General features: G+C 39.6%; 1 protein-coding gene across 2 annotated transcripts in view; it reads right to left on the minus strand.

Moving 5' to 3' along the window:
• Window positions 1-330: 330 nt before the first annotated feature.
• Window positions 331-19,007, minus strand: part of DSG3 (desmoglein 3) — a 32,495-nt gene continuing 13,818 nt past the window's right edge. The window contains exons 8-16 of one of the 2 annotated variants that reach the window (XM_066246791.1): window positions 18,667-18,852; window positions 15,973-16,244; window positions 15,209-15,348; window positions 13,287-13,499; window positions 10,662-10,913; window positions 6,951-7,090; window positions 6,579-6,642; window positions 4,869-5,113; window positions 331-3,285 (exon numbers count right to left, since the gene is read on the minus strand). In XM_066246791.1, the coding sequence (XP_066102888.1) occupies window positions 2,674-3,285; window positions 4,869-5,113; window positions 6,579-6,642; window positions 6,951-7,090; window positions 10,662-10,913; window positions 13,287-13,499; window positions 15,209-15,348; window positions 15,973-16,244; window positions 18,667-18,852 (2,124 nt within the window). In that variant the 3' untranslated portion in view covers window positions 331-2,673. Of the gene's footprint in view, window positions 3,286-4,868; window positions 5,117-6,578; window positions 6,643-6,950; window positions 7,091-10,661; window positions 10,914-13,286; window positions 13,500-15,208; window positions 15,349-15,972; window positions 16,245-18,666; window positions 18,853-19,007 lie in introns of both variants that reach the window. The other variant, XM_066246790.1, reaches the window with a different exon arrangement.

Here is a 19,007-nt window from a genome sequence, read left to right on the forward strand (position 1 = left end):
TCTGAGTCATCATAGACTGTCAAAACTTTTTCCTGAAAGATGATTCTAATTACCAAACAAATAAATGAGTCAAAGCATCCAGTTAGTAAAAGTTAGCTCTGACCTCATCCAGTACCATCTAGATTCACCCAAAGAAGAGATTCGAGTCTCCAGGCATTTCCTTCTTGCCTGGGAGAATGCAGAATAGGTATTGGCTAGAAAAAAATGTAATATACTGATAAAAACATTTATGTAAGTCATTTTATTGTATTTTTAAATAGCTATTAATTTTAGAGATAATTATAGATAGTAGTTTAGCTTTTAGTGAGTGATCAAGGAAGAACTCATAAATTTGTTGCCAAACAGTTTTATTATAACAATGTTATACTGTTCAAGTTTTAATATATACCATTTAAAATTGATGATACATCAAGTAAAAAGACAGTTTAAATTTTTTTTCTACTTAAAACAATTCTTATTTTTGATGAAAAATACAGACCCATTTTTGCTTTGAATTTAGTTTTACATGGTAAATCAATCTTAGGTCCTCCTAGATGAGACTGATCTATTTTTGTTTCAAAATACATTTAATTTCAATCATTCATTATATAACCTTTACTACTATGGCATGGTTTCCTCTGCAGTCTGTCAATGCAGCAAAATTCCCATTTCCTGATAATTTGGGTTTTAATTGTCTGTGTGCTAGATCCCAGAGGAAGCTTATTTTGAGAAGCGAGAGAAGAGGTGCCCAGTGATAATAGCCAGGAGACTTCCTTAGGGTGTGGCAGGCTGCTCCATAGGGTCCAGTTCCCCTCACTTCCAAGTGCATCTACTGCAGCAGCAGCCTTGTCTTGGAAGAACAGGCTGCCTGAGCTTCTCTGGCTAGTCCTAACACATGCCTTCCTGGCAGTAATGACATCTGGGAGAGGGGAGAATGCCAGGTGTAAGGACATTTAGGGGGCTTCTTTCCCTCAACATATCCTCAAGACAGCACTCTGGGTTAAAACACAAATACTTTATTACTTTGCATTCCACTAGGGAAAACAAATATCTGTTTGGAATATGGCAAAAAAAAAATGATACAAGAGATTTTATATGCAATTAGAGAAAATGGAGCTGGACAATGACCTTGTAAAGACTCAGCTCTCTATGGGTTAAACACTGAAGATCTGGAGTGACCAGAATGGATTTGAAGAGCTGCACTGCCATTGTGGTAACGTGAATGAAATAATATATCCTAAAGCTTCACTAACCTAACATCATCACACTCAAGAATTAAATTGCTATAGCTGCTTAATTTAAAAGAAGGGAGGCTTAAAAAAATTAGAGGTTTTTAGTAATCCCCTTCCTATCTTATTTGGCTTAAAATGCTGCTTATAATACATATTCACAAATTTTATCTTGTGTTATTCTAGTCAGAGGCCCCTATCTTATGAGAAAAGCCACAATTTTGTATTCCCACAAAGTCTGTAGACATTGTTAACATAAAAAACATCAAGACAGCGGTAGAGCGTCAGCCTAGCGTGCGGAGGACCCGGGTTCGATTCCGGCCAGGGCACACAGGAGAAGCGCCCATTTGCTTCTCCACCCCTCCGCCACGCTTTCCCTCTCTGTCTCTCTCTTTCCCTCCCGCAGCCGAGGCTCCGTTGGAGCAAAGATGGCCCGGGCACTGGGGATGGCTCTGTGGCCTCTGCCCCAGGCGCTAGAGTGGCTCTGGTCGCAACATGGCGACGCCCAGGATGGGCAGAGCATCGCCCCCTGGTGGGCAGAGCATCGCCCCTGGTGGGCGTGCCGGGTGGATCCCGGTCGGGCGCATGCGGGAGTCTGTCTGACTGTCTCTCCCTGTTTCCAGCTTCAGAAAAATGAAAAAAAAAATAATAAAAAATAAAACATCAAGATATGTCATATGTAAGTTACATCTTAGTGACATTTAAAAAGTAAGGAGGATTTTTAACTATTAACACAGGATTTGTTACTGAGAAGTGTGCAGGAAGGAGTTGAGTGTAAAACATTTTTATGGACAGATCATTTCAAGATGATTAAAGAAACCCAAAATATTATTTACACCATACTAAACTTTCCTAAATGTTATACGATAAAATTGTTTTATTGTTAGAGGCATACAGATGTAGTAAGTTTAATGCATAAGCCAATAGCCCTTAGCTTGAGCAAAAGATGAACTTAGGGTCTCCCAACACCAAGAGAATGAAACAAATTCAACTTCGACTAGTATCCCCTTACCCCCAGCAGCTCAAAATGTTTTAGCAAACATTTTAGGACCCTTACATCATTATTAATGATATAAAATAAGGTGAGAGAGACAAGAACTGGGGCCCTTGACTCCAAGGGCTTAATCTACTAAAAGTACCTTGCATTTTAAAGGATAGACAACTTTATTTGGCACTGCAAAAGTAGAAGTTTAAAAACCGTTAAGAAAATTTTCTTCTGAATATAAGATTTTTCAAAAAACATTAAAATTTACTACCACTTGAATACTATTTGCCAATTAAAAGTGGCAACATATTCACTTTGGAGGTCTGAACTAGAAAATTTCAACTGTAATTCTGATCACACTATGAGAGCTGCAAGTAAGTGCCAAATTAGAGCGATACTGTGAGACTTGCTATGCTACGATGGGTAATTTGTTCCAGCTATATCTTTATGCGGCCAGTATGTTATTCCAGTTCATTCTGGTCATATCAGACGGGGACAAGGATCTTCTGTATAGATCATATTACGTGACCCTCGTAGCTCAGTCGTACCAAGTAGGTTGCCAGTACCACTGGAAACGGGACAAATCACTCTTTCTGTCACTATGACATTTTGCGTGAGCAGTGGATCAAAGGTTGCAGCGCAAGGTTGCAGGAAGGAACCGGAAGTGGAGTAGGTCTCCGTCACCACATAGCTACCCTGCTGCAAAGGGTCAGGGATGGAGATGGCTGGCTGGAGGACAGAGCCCGAAGCGGACAAAGCGCAAGCTCCTTGACTGCCTGACAAAGTCTGGCACCTGAAATGTTCTGACTGCGGGATTTCTACCGAGTGGCCACACGATCCAATCCCAGCACCGCTGTTTTGGGTGGGTGGCTGAGATTGTTTGGCATTGTCATCAAGCCCAAGGCTTATCTCTGCAAGTTGTTTAAATTTTGGGCCCAGTGAGTCCAAGAAACTCTCATCCAGCTCATCAGCAATAAAACTGCAACAACCCAAGGAGCCCACAGGGGAGCTCGGCAGCCCCTCGTTGTCATAGATCAGCAAGCAGTCGTTTGCTTCCTGGCCATCGTCTTCCTCTGCACAGGCGATTGCTTTCTAAAGGTGGAAAAACGTAGGAAAATGAATTTCATAAAAGACTCTGTTGAAGACTATAATACCATTCATAGAGCTAGAGGCTTGATCATAAGTGCATAATTAGGTAATCAGTAGTCTCAAGGACATACTCTTTGTACCAACAATCTCCTTACAGAAATTACCTGGTGTTTGGAGAGTGGTGTAGCTGATATTATATCACAGTTGAGCAGGGCCTAGAAGACTCATGTTTTAATTCTCAATTTTGAAGGCACTCGCATGGATTTAGGCCTACCAAGCTAATGGGTACAAAGCCTGGAGGCTGCTCCCTGAGCCACGTGTGAGGGTCCCTGTGTGTCCTTGTGTGAATGCATGTTTTTGTGTTTCGGGGTCGCAGGGAAGGCATCCCACTGTGCCCCATCTGGGACAATTCTCCCCCAGGCTGAGGCCTTTGCCCTGCAGCTCTTGTGGGAGCCTGTCTCATAACTAGAGTCCACACCACCTCAGAATATCCCAAGGATCCTCATCCCAAACAAGTGTTCCCTGCCAGTCAAACACTCAAACACAGCGTCAGCCTTTGTCAGCTCATCCAAGGGCAAGATATTGGCACTTACCAGTTCTGATACCAAAACTATATGTGAAACTTGTTCTGATGACACACCAACCAGGACGCCAGCAGCCTGCCTCCCAAAGTCCAATCTGTTCTCGCACCCTGTGCAACTTTGGGAGGCAGGCTGCTGGCGTTTTCTGTTCATCTGGTCTTCAGTCACATCCCTTCTTCCCTCTTTTATTTTTAGGTCATTGATTCAATAGTGATTCAATGGTTATTCAATATTTTTGGACATGCACTCCTTTAAAGATGTGAAGAATACTATAACCCTTTCTCATAAAAATATATGCACATGTGTTCTGACATCCTTAATGGTATAGGAAATATAAAATAAGCTGCTTTGTATTCCTAAAGAAGAAGCTGCTGGTGCCACTTGCTATAGTCTCTCACTTTGTGTCTGTTTCCCTGTCATTCCTTATTTATTTATTTATTTATTTATTTATATTTTTTTCTGAAGTGAGAAGCAGGGAGGCAGAGAGATAGACTCCCACATGCGCCTGACCAGGATCCACCCAGCATGCCCACTAGGGGGCGACACTCTGCCCATATGAGGTGTTGCTGTGTCATCCTAGTGCCTGAGGCAGAGGCTATGGAGCCATCCTCAGCGCCCGGGCCACCTTTGCTCCAGTGGAGCCTTGGCTGCGGGAGGGGAAGAGAGAGATAGAGAGGAAGGAGAGGGGGAAGGGTGGAGAAGCAGATGGGCACTTCTCCTGTGTGCCCTCACTGGGAATCGAACCCGGGACTTCCACACACCGGGCCAACGCTCTACTGCTAAGCCAACTGGCCAGGGCCTCCCTGTTATTCCTTTTGACCAGTAGCCCAGTTTGGGCAGCCATCCTAGGTTATTGTATTATTTAGGCAAAGAACCCCTGTTTTTTTCCCTACATTTTAACAAGCTGTAAAAACAATAAACTTCAAAACTGAAATAGTATAGTCCAGTAAAAAGATCTCTAATGTCATGAAGATATCAGAACCACAAAATTTTCCACCAAATTACCTGAGAGAAGTAGGAATCCAAGAAACTCATGCTTGCTCTTCCTTCACCATAGTCCTTTAGGGTTCCTCCAGTGAAATGCCTTGTTTGCATGGTTCCCGACTGTCCAGTAGAACAGAAGCCGAGTCCTGTGGTTGCTCCAAACCCTGCCGCCGCTCCGGACCCTGCAGCTGCATCAAGCTTGGTGGTCAGTTCCATTCCCGAAGCATCTTCCACCACCATTCCTCTGGCACATGCATTTGCACAAACTTCTAAAAACAGGGGAGAAAATTCTGTAACATCTCACACTGTGATTTTTCTTTCTGTGACTTTTTTTTTTTTTTTTACTGGTCTTTGAGATCTGTGATATCAAGTAAAGCATATCAGCAAAAGAAAACACAATTATATAACTAGAGGTGATAAGTACATCCCACAGTCTGCTGTGTGAGAGTAACAGGAAGTGAGGGTACAACAGAGACTATTAGTGGATAAAATAGCTCTGAAACATACTAATTGAAAAATATACAAAAGAAATGATTTTTCAGCAACAATAGTTAGAAATGGAAATGTGGAAACAGAACATTCAGTACACACCTATGGAATGTCTCTAATGCAATGCTTGTTTGTTTGCAGGGGAAAACTTATAATTAAGCTGCCATATTGGCTCAATATGAAAACTGAAGAGGAAATATGCATAGTGTAATCATGCAAATTAGAAGATGCTGATTTGGTGTCTTGGTACCTAAGGAAAATTTAATGAGTTGTGACTATTCTGCCTGTTACCTTTATATTACACTTTTATGGAAAGTTCTTTATTTTCTAGAGAATTCTGAATATAGTTTTTGCTATGTAATTATATATAACAGGAGAGCAGGTGAGGATTGGGATTGCTAATAAAGGCAGACAGCTACATTTTTTGGGACATCTCATGCAGATTTTGCAGACTGGATATTTAAAAACAATATATTGCTAATTATAGAATTAAGAAAAAATTTAATATTAGGGATGAGGTTTTATTGTTTCTCTAGTTTATTCCTTAGTTGTGGCATTGAGATAATATGAATAAAATAGTCTTTGTAAAACCAAATAAATAATTTCACTTATGTGACAGCATATGTGATTTTGTCCCATTATGACTGAAAGAAGAATAGGTCATTGAATTTAAATCTGGGGATTAGTTCTGGGGAAGGACCAAGGACAAGATGAACAATGTGCACACATAAGGCTTTAATTGCAAATATTACCAGTGTCAAGAATAGTCAAGTTTGGTGGTGAGTACATAGTGTATTATGTTTTCCTTTATATTTTTCTATATGTGTGAACTTTTCTAATTAAAAAATTCATAATTGACTGAGAACTATAGTTTCTTTTTTAAAAAGTATTTATTAAATTTTTTTTAGAGAGAGAGGAAGGGAGAGAGAGAGACAGGAACTTTGATTTGTGCCTGTATGTGCCCTGACTAGGAATTGAGCCATCAATCTCTGAGCTTCAGACATTAAAATGGGGCATCAGTGGACAAATGAACTTATTGAAGCTGGAGCTAAGTCATGGAATTAACTAATATACTAATAATAAACCATCTCATTGAAACCCTATTTCAATGGTACCACCTCCCAGAATATACACATATATGCAAATTATTAAGAAAACAATTTAGAACAAACACTTCTCATTTGCCAATATTTCTTATTTAACCCACTATCCCTTTCAAAAATAAATGTCATGTTCACTTACCAGAATTTTCCATGAAATCAGTTCCATTGGAGGTTATAAGTGGCACACAAATATTTGTGATTTCCTGCAAACCATGTTTGAAAAATAAATACATTAAAAAAATGAACCAGATTCATGGCAATGTAGGTGAAATGTGGCCCTTTGCAAATGGCGACATTATTGGAAACCCAAACTCTTAGAGGAATAAACATTTTTATGATTTGAAATCTAAGGAACTAAGATCTAAAAGGCCCATTCATTTCAACACTGACTCACAGAGGTCCTTGAGAGTCAAGGAGTCTCTTATCTTTCTACCCGATTACCCCTTTTTCCTATCTGAATAGAAATAGAATTTTGCTCTATGTAATTGAAATAAGCATTTTACAAACTCACCTTGTCTTCAGGTTGGGCTCCTTCAATTCCCCATGCATGAATGGTTCCTTCTGAACCCTCAGGAACTGGGATAAATCCAGCTGTCCCTCCCCCAATAGGACTTGTCCCACAGTCACAGGTCAGCAGTGGAAGGAAGGCCACTGGCATAAAGGAGAACAAAATAGCAAGACATTTGAATCACTTGGAAATGATTTGACATGACAATCATTAGAAATGTTATAAAAAATGCAATATTTTTAGTATTCATGGAAAATCTAACAAAGCACAGTTAGTGTCTATAAAATAAAATTTTGTAAATTAAGCATATTAAAATTTCATATGATTATGAAACGGAAGGAGACAGATCATTCTTTGATATGTATATTGGTATCTTAAAATAGGTATTGTTTGATAATTGATAAAGGTGGTTGTTCAATTCCTCAATTTTTTTCCAAAATATGTTTTATTGTTATGCATTTATTTTTACATGTTTAGGCTACATATATGGTGTTAAGTGAGTACGCATCTGGATGGTCAAGATTTTCAGTTGGCATGTTTTAGTAACTTGGTCTCTAATATTCTCTTAGTAAACAGCAATTAAACCAGAAAACTCCCTCAGCTAGTAGCCTGATCTAATGTCAGTGCACTCTTGTGATTTAAGAACCCCTAACTTGGAAGGGCCTTCCTGCCAGGGTGTTTATCATTCTGTCCGTGCCTATGGGTCACCTCTTGGCAGTAAAGATTAACATCATTGTCGTGCTAATGAAGGGAGAAAGTCCCTGTCTAGGTAGTCAGTGACCACATTCTCCTGCCTCTGGCCTGTAAGGCCACTTGAATTCTAATGTTTGAACTCTGTCCACTTAGAGGCAAATTAAGAGAGGAGTTTAAGAGCACAGCCTCGGAGTTAGACTTCTAGGGTTTGAATTTTTGTTTCTACCACTCACCAGCTGGACATAATGTCATCTTTTCTTGCTTCCATTAACTCAGACAAAGAATGGGAAAATAAGTAGTATCTACATCAAAGATTGCTGTGGAGATTAAATGAGTTCGTATGGGTAAGAAACAGTAGTGAGCTCTATGAGGATTTGCTAGTATTGTTTGGATGGGCTATATGATTATGCAAATTAGGTCAGTCATCTATCTATCTATCTATCTATCTATATCTAGGCCAAGTGTATAAAATAAAGTAGGTTTGTGTAGTTTATATGTTTTCTCAAAATTCAGTATATGTGCTGCCAAAGCGAGCACATTTTCTCAAAATTTAATATAATGTTTATATAAAAGATGCTTCTAAAATTGAAAATTGCCATTTTCAATTATATGTTTACTAAATGTTTGGGAAGGATTGAATATTGTGAATTGATAAGTTAGTTTTGAAAGGTGATGAATGTACACGTGTATGGTCAGTATTTTTAGGTGGGCATTATAATTATAATCTTAGGAAACTTGCATATTAATCATTGTATGTGTAATATGTATTTGGTTTTTATATCTATCCACTGAAAGTTTTTCAAAATGTTGGATGTATTTCTATAGACTGAAAAATGTATGTTCTGTTCTTTACAGAATTCAAAACATGGCATTTTGCAAATGGTAGGATCACACAAACAAATATGACTGTGGGAATAACACAACATTTTTCTGTGACTGCCATCCTAAGCCACAATCCCAAAGATTCAGTGGCTTGCAGGACATAGCCACACCTCTAAATTTAACATTTCAATATCAAACTCATTATTGTCACCTTATATCTGTGCTTCTACTGCTCTTTTCAATTTCACTTAATGATTTCAGCAACAACTGAATTAAATGGTTCACCTGACATCTTACCCACTTTTCCTGTCCATTAGTCTGCAAATCTCCATGTGCCCCTGGAACGCCTCTTTCTAGTCTCCTGCCAAGGATCTAAAGTTGGCCCCATATCTTCTGAACTGTTACAATAACCTATCTCTTCTTTCCTGCTGCCAGTGTTATCTTTCTAAAATATAAATATGATCATGCTAGTCTTTTATTTCAATACTGTCACCAACTCCCCTTTCTCAGATCATAAGGTACAAACACCATTGTTCGTAAGCCCTTTCTGATTAGTCCCAATGCATTCTCCAGTTTCATCTTCCTCACTCCACCGTTTGCTCATATGTTAGCCTCCTATGGCCGTGTGACTCCCAGGGCATGCTGTGTGTTTTCTGGCTTTGGCTCACACTGTTACTCTTCGGGAACACCTTTCCTTCTTCTTGTACTTACCATAACCTACTTACTTTCCAAGGCTCAAGCTTCTGTAAAGCTTCTGCAATATACTTTTGTGTTCTTTTCTATTATAGCTTTATCATGGCATAATTTCCCCCATGTAGTTAGACATGCATAAATCTGTGAGTTGTATGAAAACCAGAATCAAGTTTCCATTTCACTTGGAAGCTAGCAGAAAGACTCACATATATGCACTTAAAAAAGCTTTATTTGTTGAAACTAATATGATATTGAAAAACAAACTCTGGGTGTCAATTTCAGCTAGTAAACAAAATGCTGCACGATGTCTTCAGAATAGTAAACCTTTTTGGGGAAAGAGGAAGGAGAATATATGGAATGTGTAGTCCATTAGCTGTATAATAATAATTACTTTTTTAAAAAATGATTTGAGAAAATATGGCTAATTTTATTAGCTGTCAAGTCTCGATGATGGTTATAGGTATACAGTTATATGTGTGCAAATATTAATGTCTGTTAATTCTATGTTATGGTTATATTTGTGCCTGTCATGTAATTTTCTGTACTTCTTTGTGGCTTAAATATATTTCATAAATTATAATTTAAATGAATGGGTTGAAGTGGATTTGATAATAATGAAAAATCACCTTAACTCTAAAATCTATAGTTTTATAATTAGGGAAGTGATGGTGAATTTATCAAGGATTTCTCTTATTTATAGAAGAATTTACCAAAAGTTCTTTTAAATTAAAAATATAATTTGAATCACCAGATTTTGACTTAAATGCCACTTTTTAGAAACATATCTATTGAATAAAATACATTTTACTCTTACTGAAAAAGAATACATGTGTGTAGTTTCCCTGAATGTGTTCAATAAACTTAGTCATATTAAGTGTAGAAGCTTTAAAAGAGATGTGTATTGAGGTGGTAGGCTATTTTGAGGAAGTGTTGGATTAAACAATAACGTCTCAGAGTCTGTGATACTTTAATATGTGTTGTAAAGCTCAAAGCCTATGATATCCTATATATTTTTCCCAAATTCATTTGTCCACGGTTCTCTTTTTATTTTAGAATCTCATGAAACTTGAATATGGTGAAGACATTTTAGAAAGTGTCTCTCATGGATACAGTCATTATTTTGACCATTTATGTTACTGGCAGTGTGCAGAGAATGTTCATGCTCTATTTGTTCCCTCTTGATTGATTCTCTTGTGCAATTTTCTAAATGCCCACCATTTATGACTTGCTTATATGTCTTAAGCTAATATCTAACATTTATGACTATCGGTATGACTAACATAGATGACCTGCTTTGCTGTGTAGGAATACACACTGTTGCCAAGTGACATGTTAACTGTAATCATTTCAGATTCTTCCTGAAAATGCCCTTTCTCCCAGCTTTGGCTATAAAACAAATAGGGAACAGTTCTTCTGCATTGCAGAGATACATCTCTTGTGCAGAGTAAAGGCTTCTGCAAATGCCGACTTCCTGTGAAAAACAGAACAAAGCTTTGGTGTACTCACATGGCAACAGCAGAAGACCAAGGAATATCAGGCCGATGGCAGCAGGCCCCAGCCTTACAGATGACGGCTCATCTCCATACCAGGGCCCAGGGCGTGTGGATGTACAGGTGTCCCTGTTGTCACATTGACAGACCTGCACAGTCAGACTCTCTGGGGGCTCGCACTCCCTGTCTAGTCTGTCTTTAATTATGAGGGGGATTCTGTACTCTCCAGGGGTCAACGACTGCGGGGCTCTCAGGAGTGCAGCGGTAGCTGTAGAGAAACAATCATACAAATCAACAGTAAGACAAGGTGTCTTTTGCTCTTAAAGCAACTAATTTTTGTTAACAAAACCAGAGTTTCCATAGACATCACTGACAAAAATAGTGAGGCTAATGGTAGGGTGTGATTTGATCAGTTATGAGGGCTCTAAGGGATTCAGTTGGGTAAATTGGGTTGCATTTCCTCCTTGCCCCAGATGGGCCTATTATTCTTCCCCATGAAGACTCAATCTTACCCTGAATTTCTCCACTAGGAGGAGGGAGGCAGGCATCATTTAAATCCCAGATGTCTCTCTTCTGGGGCTTATCCACTCTCCCTCTATGTCTGTACCAACCTTTTTATTCTTGTGCAGCCGTCTGAATGTATCCCTTCTGCCTAACTCCATGTTTTTGTCCTGATTTATCAAGGCTAAATTTCTGCTTTAGCTCATGCTATTCCAACCACTCCGGTCAGTCCTGGTCCCATGAGCCTAACGCTGGGTATATGGGATTCCCTGTGGTGAAGGCCTGTTGTCTGTTTGACTTGTGAACATGGATTGTTCTCCATTCTCTGTTGCTCTGTTGTCCCTTTTTAAGTGGAGTCCAGCAGTAGCTCTCGGGAGCTTGCAGGGCTATGTTGCTTGAATCAGTCTTTCTATTTATTTATTTTACATTCAATATCATTTCTCTTAGTTTTAGGTGTATAGCCTAGTGTTGAATCAGTCTTTTTTTTTTTTTTTTGTATTTTTCTGAAGCTGGAAATGGGGAGAGATAGTCAGACAGACTCCCGCATGCACCCGACCGGGATCCACCCGGCACGCCCACCAGGGGCCATGCTCTGCCCACCAGGGGGCGATGCTCTGCCCCTCCGGGGTGTCGCTCTGCTGCGACCAGAGCCACTCTAGCGCCTGGGGCAGAGGCCAAGGAGCCATCCCCAGCGCCCGGGCCATCTTTGCTCCAATGGAGCCTTGGCTGCGGGAGGGGAAGAGAGAGACAGAGAGGAAGGAGGGGGTGGGGGTGGAGAAGCAAATGGGCGCTTCTCCTATGTGCCCTGGCCGGGAATCGATCCCGGGTCCCCCGCACGCCAGGCCGACGCTCTACCGCTGAGCCAACCGGCCAGGGCCTTGAATCAGTCTTGACTCCACTATGCTCTTTGCCATTGTAGCCGGTCTGCCAACCCAACCACAGTTGTCTGGCCCTGCCTCACCCAGGCTGATATTGCCACATCCTATCTGCCTCTCTTTGATGTTTCTTTTGCGGCCTTTTCGTTGGCTCTGTGTCTAGTAAACCCTTTTGGAGCTAAATACCACATGCATAATTGGGAGTTAAAACCTTACACCAGGGTCAGTAAGGCCCCAGGAAGGAAGGCCATGGCGAACAGATCCCTTTGGTGATGCTAGCGATGACTGATACCGATGACTAGGGCACCACAGAGCACATCTATAGAAAAAGCAAGATTGGTTCAAAAAAGAGAGAAAAGTGAGTTCATTTACAAGGAATTTGAAGTGGCTTGATGCCACTATAAAATTTAGAAAGGGCCTGACCAGGTGGTGGCGCAGTGGATAGAGCATCGGACTGGGATGCTGAGGACCCAGGTTCGAGACCCCGAGGTCGCCAGCTTGAGCGCGGGCTCATCTGGTTTGAGCAAAAGCTCACCAGCTTGAGCCCAAGGTCGCTGGTTCGAGCAAGGGGTTACTCGGTCTGCTGAAAGCCTGCGGTCAAGGCACATATGAGAAAGCAATCAATGAACAACAAAGGTGTTGCAACGAAAAACTAATGATTGATGCTTCTCATCTCTCCGTTCCTGTTTGTCTGTCCCTGTCTATCCCTCTCTCTGACTCTCTCTCTGTCTCTGTAAAAAAAAAAAATTTAGAAAGGGAGGAATTTGTTAGTAAGTCTATTGGCTGCTTCTATGAGACTCCTGGGAAAGATAGGAAATATAAAATTGGCACGATAAAGGTCAGAAGAAAAGGAGGGATGGATTAGCTCTTTCCCACTTGGCTAATGGGTTTACAAATGCTCAAGATCCGTGACTAAGTGGCACTTCCCATGAGCCTCGAGCAAGCGGATCCCTCCGGTGCTTCTTGTCTGTTCACAGCCTGCCCAGTAAGAAAAGTTTATGAATTTAGAAATTTAAACAGCTGGAGGTTTAAATAACATTAAAAAAATTGGAGTCCACATGAAAATAGAAGATATTAAATAATGCTAATGTTATATCCTATCATTTCTTTCCTCTTCTGAAAAGAGAAGAACCACATCTTCAATGGAAAAAATTTATTCACATGTTCTTGGGAAGAACGTGATCCCATCCATATGAGCTCTCCTGTCCTGGATTTACAGAGAAGCAACAACTTCCATTTATGGATGCACCTTTACTATTACTTACCATTAATTGTTGTGATACTCCATGCAGACTGATCCTCCAGTAAAAATGTATAGGGGCCGGTATATTTATCCCTGGACTGTGCTATAGTTGAGATGGTCACGGAAGGCAATGAGCTGCAAGTTATTTCATTTCCCAGGATAGTTGTTGGACAATTTTCATTATAGCCAGGTACTTCAACATATATGGTGCCTGTAGATGTTTTTTGTGTGTTTTCTGTAAGAATGAAATTTTAGAGTTAAAAAGATATATAGAACAAGTCCCAAAATTTAACCTTTTATATTTCTCTTGCGTGCAGACAAGTTATTGTGTCTTCTCATGAGAGGTCATATTTCCTATTTTTACAGGTAAAAATGTCCTACAATCTTCACATCTTATAAAAAGCAAATTTAATTTATTAACCAGGCTAGCTTCTCTGATTTGTATCATTGGCTATTAATTTAAAATCCTTGGAACCAAGACCTGTAAGGTGATGAATTCACTAACTACAAGTGAAATCAACATAAAAATAATTGTTTTCTTAAATGTATCCTACTTTATGAATCCAGCAATCTGTGGAAGATTTTTGCTTCTAAAGCTTGAGCCAAAGTATATGGATTAAAATGATTTATTTTTGTTACCTATGATATAAAAGTTTATTGAAGGAAAATTTAAATATGTTGCCAATCAAAATCAATAAAATCTCTCAACAGTGGGATCGAGTTGTTTTTGTTTTTTCCCTCTGTGCATTTTGCTGTTTTCCCAGATAAAATGATTTTGGGTGTTTCTTCTTTTTTTTATTTTATTATTATTCAGTGAGAGGAGGGGAGGCAGAGAGACAGATTCCCGCATGCACCCCAGCGAGGATCCATCCGGCAAGCCCACTAGGGGGCGATGCTCTTCCTATCTGGGGAATTTCTCCATTGCTCAGCAACTAAGCTCTTCTTAGAACCTGAGGCGGAGGCCATGGAGCCATCCTCAGTGCCTGGTGCCAACTCGCTCCAGTCGAGCTATGGCTGCAGGAAGGGGAGAGAAAGAGAGAGAGAGAGAGAGAGAGAGAGAGAGAGAGAGAGAAAGAGAGAGAGAGAAGCAAGAGGGGGAGGGGCGGAGAAGCAGATGGGTGCTTCTCCTATGTGCCCTGACTGGGAATCAAACCTGGGACTTCCACACGCCGGGCCGATGCTCTACCACTGAGCCAACTGGTCAGGGCCTCTTTTGTTTTATTTTTTATGTTTGCTTATTGCCTTGAACATAAATTAATTTTTTACTTGGGGAAACACACACTCAATGGATAATATTTTTAAAACATCTCAGAAGATTTTATTGTTTAATGATATAAGCACATGAGGTCTCTATAAGTAACTCATTCTATAAGTAACTCACAAAAGCTCACATTTGAGTTGAGCTTCTCTCATAGGCTTTCAGTATCAATCTTTATCCATCCTTCTCAAACTCAGAAATTCTAGGGGAGGGTTCTAAAAATTCCTGTCTCAACCACAAGCAAACCATGAGGATGGAACAGAGGATCCAGAAATTCTAGGGGAGGGTTCTAAAAATTCCTGTCTCAACCACAAGCAAGCCATGAGGATGGAACAGAGGACCCAGAAATTCTAGGGGAGGGTTCTAAAAATTCCTGTCTCAACCACAAGCAAACCATGAGGATGGAACAGAGGACCCAGAAATTCTAGGGGAGGGTTCTAAAAATTCCTGTCCCAACCACAAGCAAACCACGGGGACAGAATAGTAGATTCACTGGTACTACAAACTCCATTGGATGCAGGAATGCCCAGTTTTCTAGATTTAGCTGCCGTGGACTTGCAACTCAAGGCCCTAAGATCATTTATCTAGTGATAAAAGTAGTTTGTTGAACAATCATAATCATTGATTCATAAATAAATGCAATTGAAGTAACACTTCTCTAAATATGATTGAAATATTTTTCTTACCATCTATGGCCAGAACCTCAGCTGTGATTGTCTTGTTAACTATGAAACTAGAATCCCGATCGATGTTTCTGGCAAATTTTATTTGAGCCGTTTTTGAATCAATAATTAGCAAACCACCATCATTACGTCCCAGGATATATCTGTTTTATAATAGAAAAAGGTAATAGTTTTCTTTCAAATATGGAATGTTACCTAGTTAATGAAAATGACTCATTTTTTATTTAATGCATCTATATTGAATATAAGACATTGAAATATGCTTTTATAAAAAGCAGTAGAAAATTAGCATATTAGCATGGACAAGCAGTGTTTTATGATCCGTAAGTATGTATTAGCCTGATTTTGCAAATTTATACTCTGTGCAATTACATAACTGTGTCGTTGCTCTTTATATCACAGTAATTACTTTTGCATGGTGATTTTTGTACATACTAGTCTATCTCATTGCATTATAGTCTTCTTGTGAACTTCTACTCTTTAAGAATTAAAAATTTCTGTGAAAGTTTTTCCTGACCTCTCTAGACAGGCTAAAACATTTTTCTTTTAGTTTTCACTTTAACTCATACTTATGTTATCTTTGCTCTTATTACAATATTATCTAATGCTTTAGCAACATATCTCTTCTCTAGATATCCAGATTCTTGAGTTGGCCACCTTTGTATATCTGTGTATTCTTGCCATTAAGAGTTTAGGGGTTATTTTATAATAATTTATAGATTAAAACAACATCAAGGAATGATACAATGTTATTATAATAACCATACCTGACATTTGAGGCAGCTTTGCCAGTGTCTTCATCAATGGCTTGATATGTTCCCAGGATGTAATTGACCAAATTTTTACTACTTATGCCTTTCTGTACAGTAAATTTCTTGGAAGCAGGACGGAATGTAATTCCTTCTTGCACATTTATGACTTGAATTTTGACTTGAGTTGACTGGATTCGATATTGAGAGATTACTGATTGGTGAAATGCAGCTTTGTTTTTGACGCCGACACTAAATTGCGCATTTTGTAGTTGTTCATAATCTAGAGGCTAGAGTAAAAATAAAATTAGGAGAAAAGTGTCACGAAAATATGGTCCGACAAACCCAGAAGAGGAAAAGAGAACTCTTTTATTCTAGGAATGGATCCTTTTATATCTGTAAAGAGAGAAACAGAAATAGCACAATAGTTTCAGAAATCATTGTACTGTTGAGATAGAGAAACCTTTAGAATTCTTAACTCATGAAACCTGAGTTTGGTAACATACCCACAAAGCAAGCTATGTCTTTTTCAACTAGCAAATCATCATTGTAGCTTCTGTAGGCTGTGTGGCGCAATGGAGAGAACCTCAAGTTATTATGGCAGCATGGTTTGAATTCTGGCTCTGCTACATACAATCTGTGTGACTCAGGGCACATTATGTAGTATCTCTGATCCTCAAGTTTTCACTTCTGAAGAAGCAAATTCCCTTACCTCATCAGAGTGTTGTAAGGACTGAACAAATTCAGGCCTGTAATCCATTCCTATAAATGGCAGCTCAGGCCATTCACAGGACAGTCATTCGAGTCATGCACAATGTCTTTTCTGACTTAAAAAATTCTCAGGTGGCAAAGGCACACTATCTTAATAAATCTGGCTGGCAAAGAGGCCTCTGCAAAGCAGTGAGTGGGGGCCCATCAGCTTTTTGTAGAGCCCTTTGCAGATGGTCTTGCACGAGAACTGTTTGTTCAACCCTCTTATAGAGGTGGCCAAACCATGGCCTGAGGAGTCCCAGGATAGCCTTGTCTATCCACTAGTCAATTTTCTGAGGGTGATGAGATAAGGAAGTGCTCATTTTGGTTGCATTTGTGTATTACTGAAAATCAATTACAGTAAGAAATCTGGATTTGAGTTTAACTTTACAATGACTTTAGGCTCAAGCATTTTTTAGTGTAGAGGAAGAGAAAAATGTGTAAACAGGTCATTCATTATACAAGGGGTGAGCTGAGTGTCCGGTGATGACTTATTCAGGCAGAGGGGCGGGCATCACAGAAGTGATGCGGAGTGGGCTGGCGCCTGAGGGAGGTGACCCTCATCTTAAAGACCAGCAGGTGGTCATCAACCCTGGATGCCTATCACAGTCTCCAGGGATGCCTTGAAGAACTACTACCGGGGCTTCCCACAGACCATGGGAATCGATAGTTCTCATATTCCCACTAGCTGGGGAACGTAGGGGATTCAAACGAGCAGTCAGGATTGAAGGCTACTTTTACAGCCAGTGGATAATAAGAAAGATTTTACAAAGGAGAGTAACTGGGCCAAATTGGTTTTAAGAAAAACATGGCAGTGAAGTGGTTTGGCAGTAGGAGGACAAAGGGAGGTAGAAAGAGGAGATAGGGACCTCTTTCAGGAGGGACTGTAGTCTCAGTCAGGAGGAAGCCAAGTCCGGCTAGAGCACAGGCCAGGAAAAGGGAGACCAGGGCCATAGTTTAAGGATAGGCTCTAGGGCAGAAGTTGATGAGTGGCTGTAAGTTGTGTGGAAATGCTACCATCAAAGGGTAAGGCCCAGGTTTCTAGTTTGGGAGGCTAATGAAAAAAATACTAGAGAAGGGAATATTTATTCTCAGGCACTGATGGGAATTGATGACAAAACTTTTGCAACTGAGGTTGGCTATAGTCCAACCTCTGAAAAGCAGAGTACTGAGAACTGCTTTCACAACTTCCAGCAATTCGGGATTCCATAATATATCCTTGTTAAGGGTATATTATGAATCTGTTACTCTGCTGGACTCAAGGAATTAAAGAAAGAAGCTGCCATATCCTCCAATATCCTATGCCCATGAACATCCCTGAGTAGTGGTTATTCTTCTAGTCTATACAGTACCCAGGCAGAAATATGCCTACATTATTCCAGTGGGTGCCATGCGTATTTGTGTGTGTGTGTGTACGTGTGGTCTACTGTAGGCAAGCATGTCAAATGGAAACTTGACTCCATGCCTCATTTCGCATCTTGCAGCTTTAGTTAAATATCTTCTAGAAAAACTTGCCTTTTCTCTTCTTTGACAACTGTAGCTAACCCATTTTTAAAAAGTTGAGAAATTTAAAAGCCACAATTTCATGTATTTGTATCTCTTGCTAACTTCCATTTGTGGAGAGGGAATGAGATTAAGTCAAGAAGTATGTCTTACTTTCTTGTGCTTAAATCAGGCAAACTTATAAATATATGTGTATAGCTGTATTAGTGTGTTTGTGTTTACTAAAGACAGTATGGTAGCTTGGAAGGAAATAAACCAACATGTGAAAAAAAAAGGGCTGTTCTCAGGTAATGGGGCTATGTGTATGTGTTTTTTTAAAAAATTTGATCTACTTTTACTTTTTTTCTAAATTTTCTATAAAGAAGTGGTCTTATTAAAAGTATGTGAAGTTTATTTGTAGAAATTATAGTTTTGGCTAATACAGAATATTTTTGCCACTGAAGAGAAATCAGACCTTACCTGAACCACCATCAGGATGCCTTCATTAGTTCTGGGATCAGTTTGTATTTCAAACCAACCCCCTTCATTTCCAGAGGTAAAAAAATACTCTGCAAGCCAATTATCTGTGAACTCTTCATCCAAATCTATTACTTGAAATCGAAGCAACTCAGAACTTAAAGAATTTTCCTCAATACGTGCTACATACTGAAAAGGACAGAAGCAGAATTTAAGATTCAATGTCAGGTTTTATTGAAAGTGATTCTATTTATTCTGAATGGTATTAATCATTTAATTCTCAAACTATGCATTGCCAGCTACTGAATTCTTGTATTTTACAAAAGCTTATTTTTCAAAGAAAA

The sequence above is a fragment of the Saccopteryx bilineata genome, chromosome 11 (assembly GCF_036850765.1).
Source record: "Saccopteryx bilineata isolate mSacBil1 chromosome 11, mSacBil1_pri_phased_curated, whole genome shotgun sequence".
NCBI classification, from domain to species: domain Eukaryota; kingdom Metazoa; phylum Chordata; class Mammalia; order Chiroptera; family Emballonuridae; genus Saccopteryx; species Saccopteryx bilineata.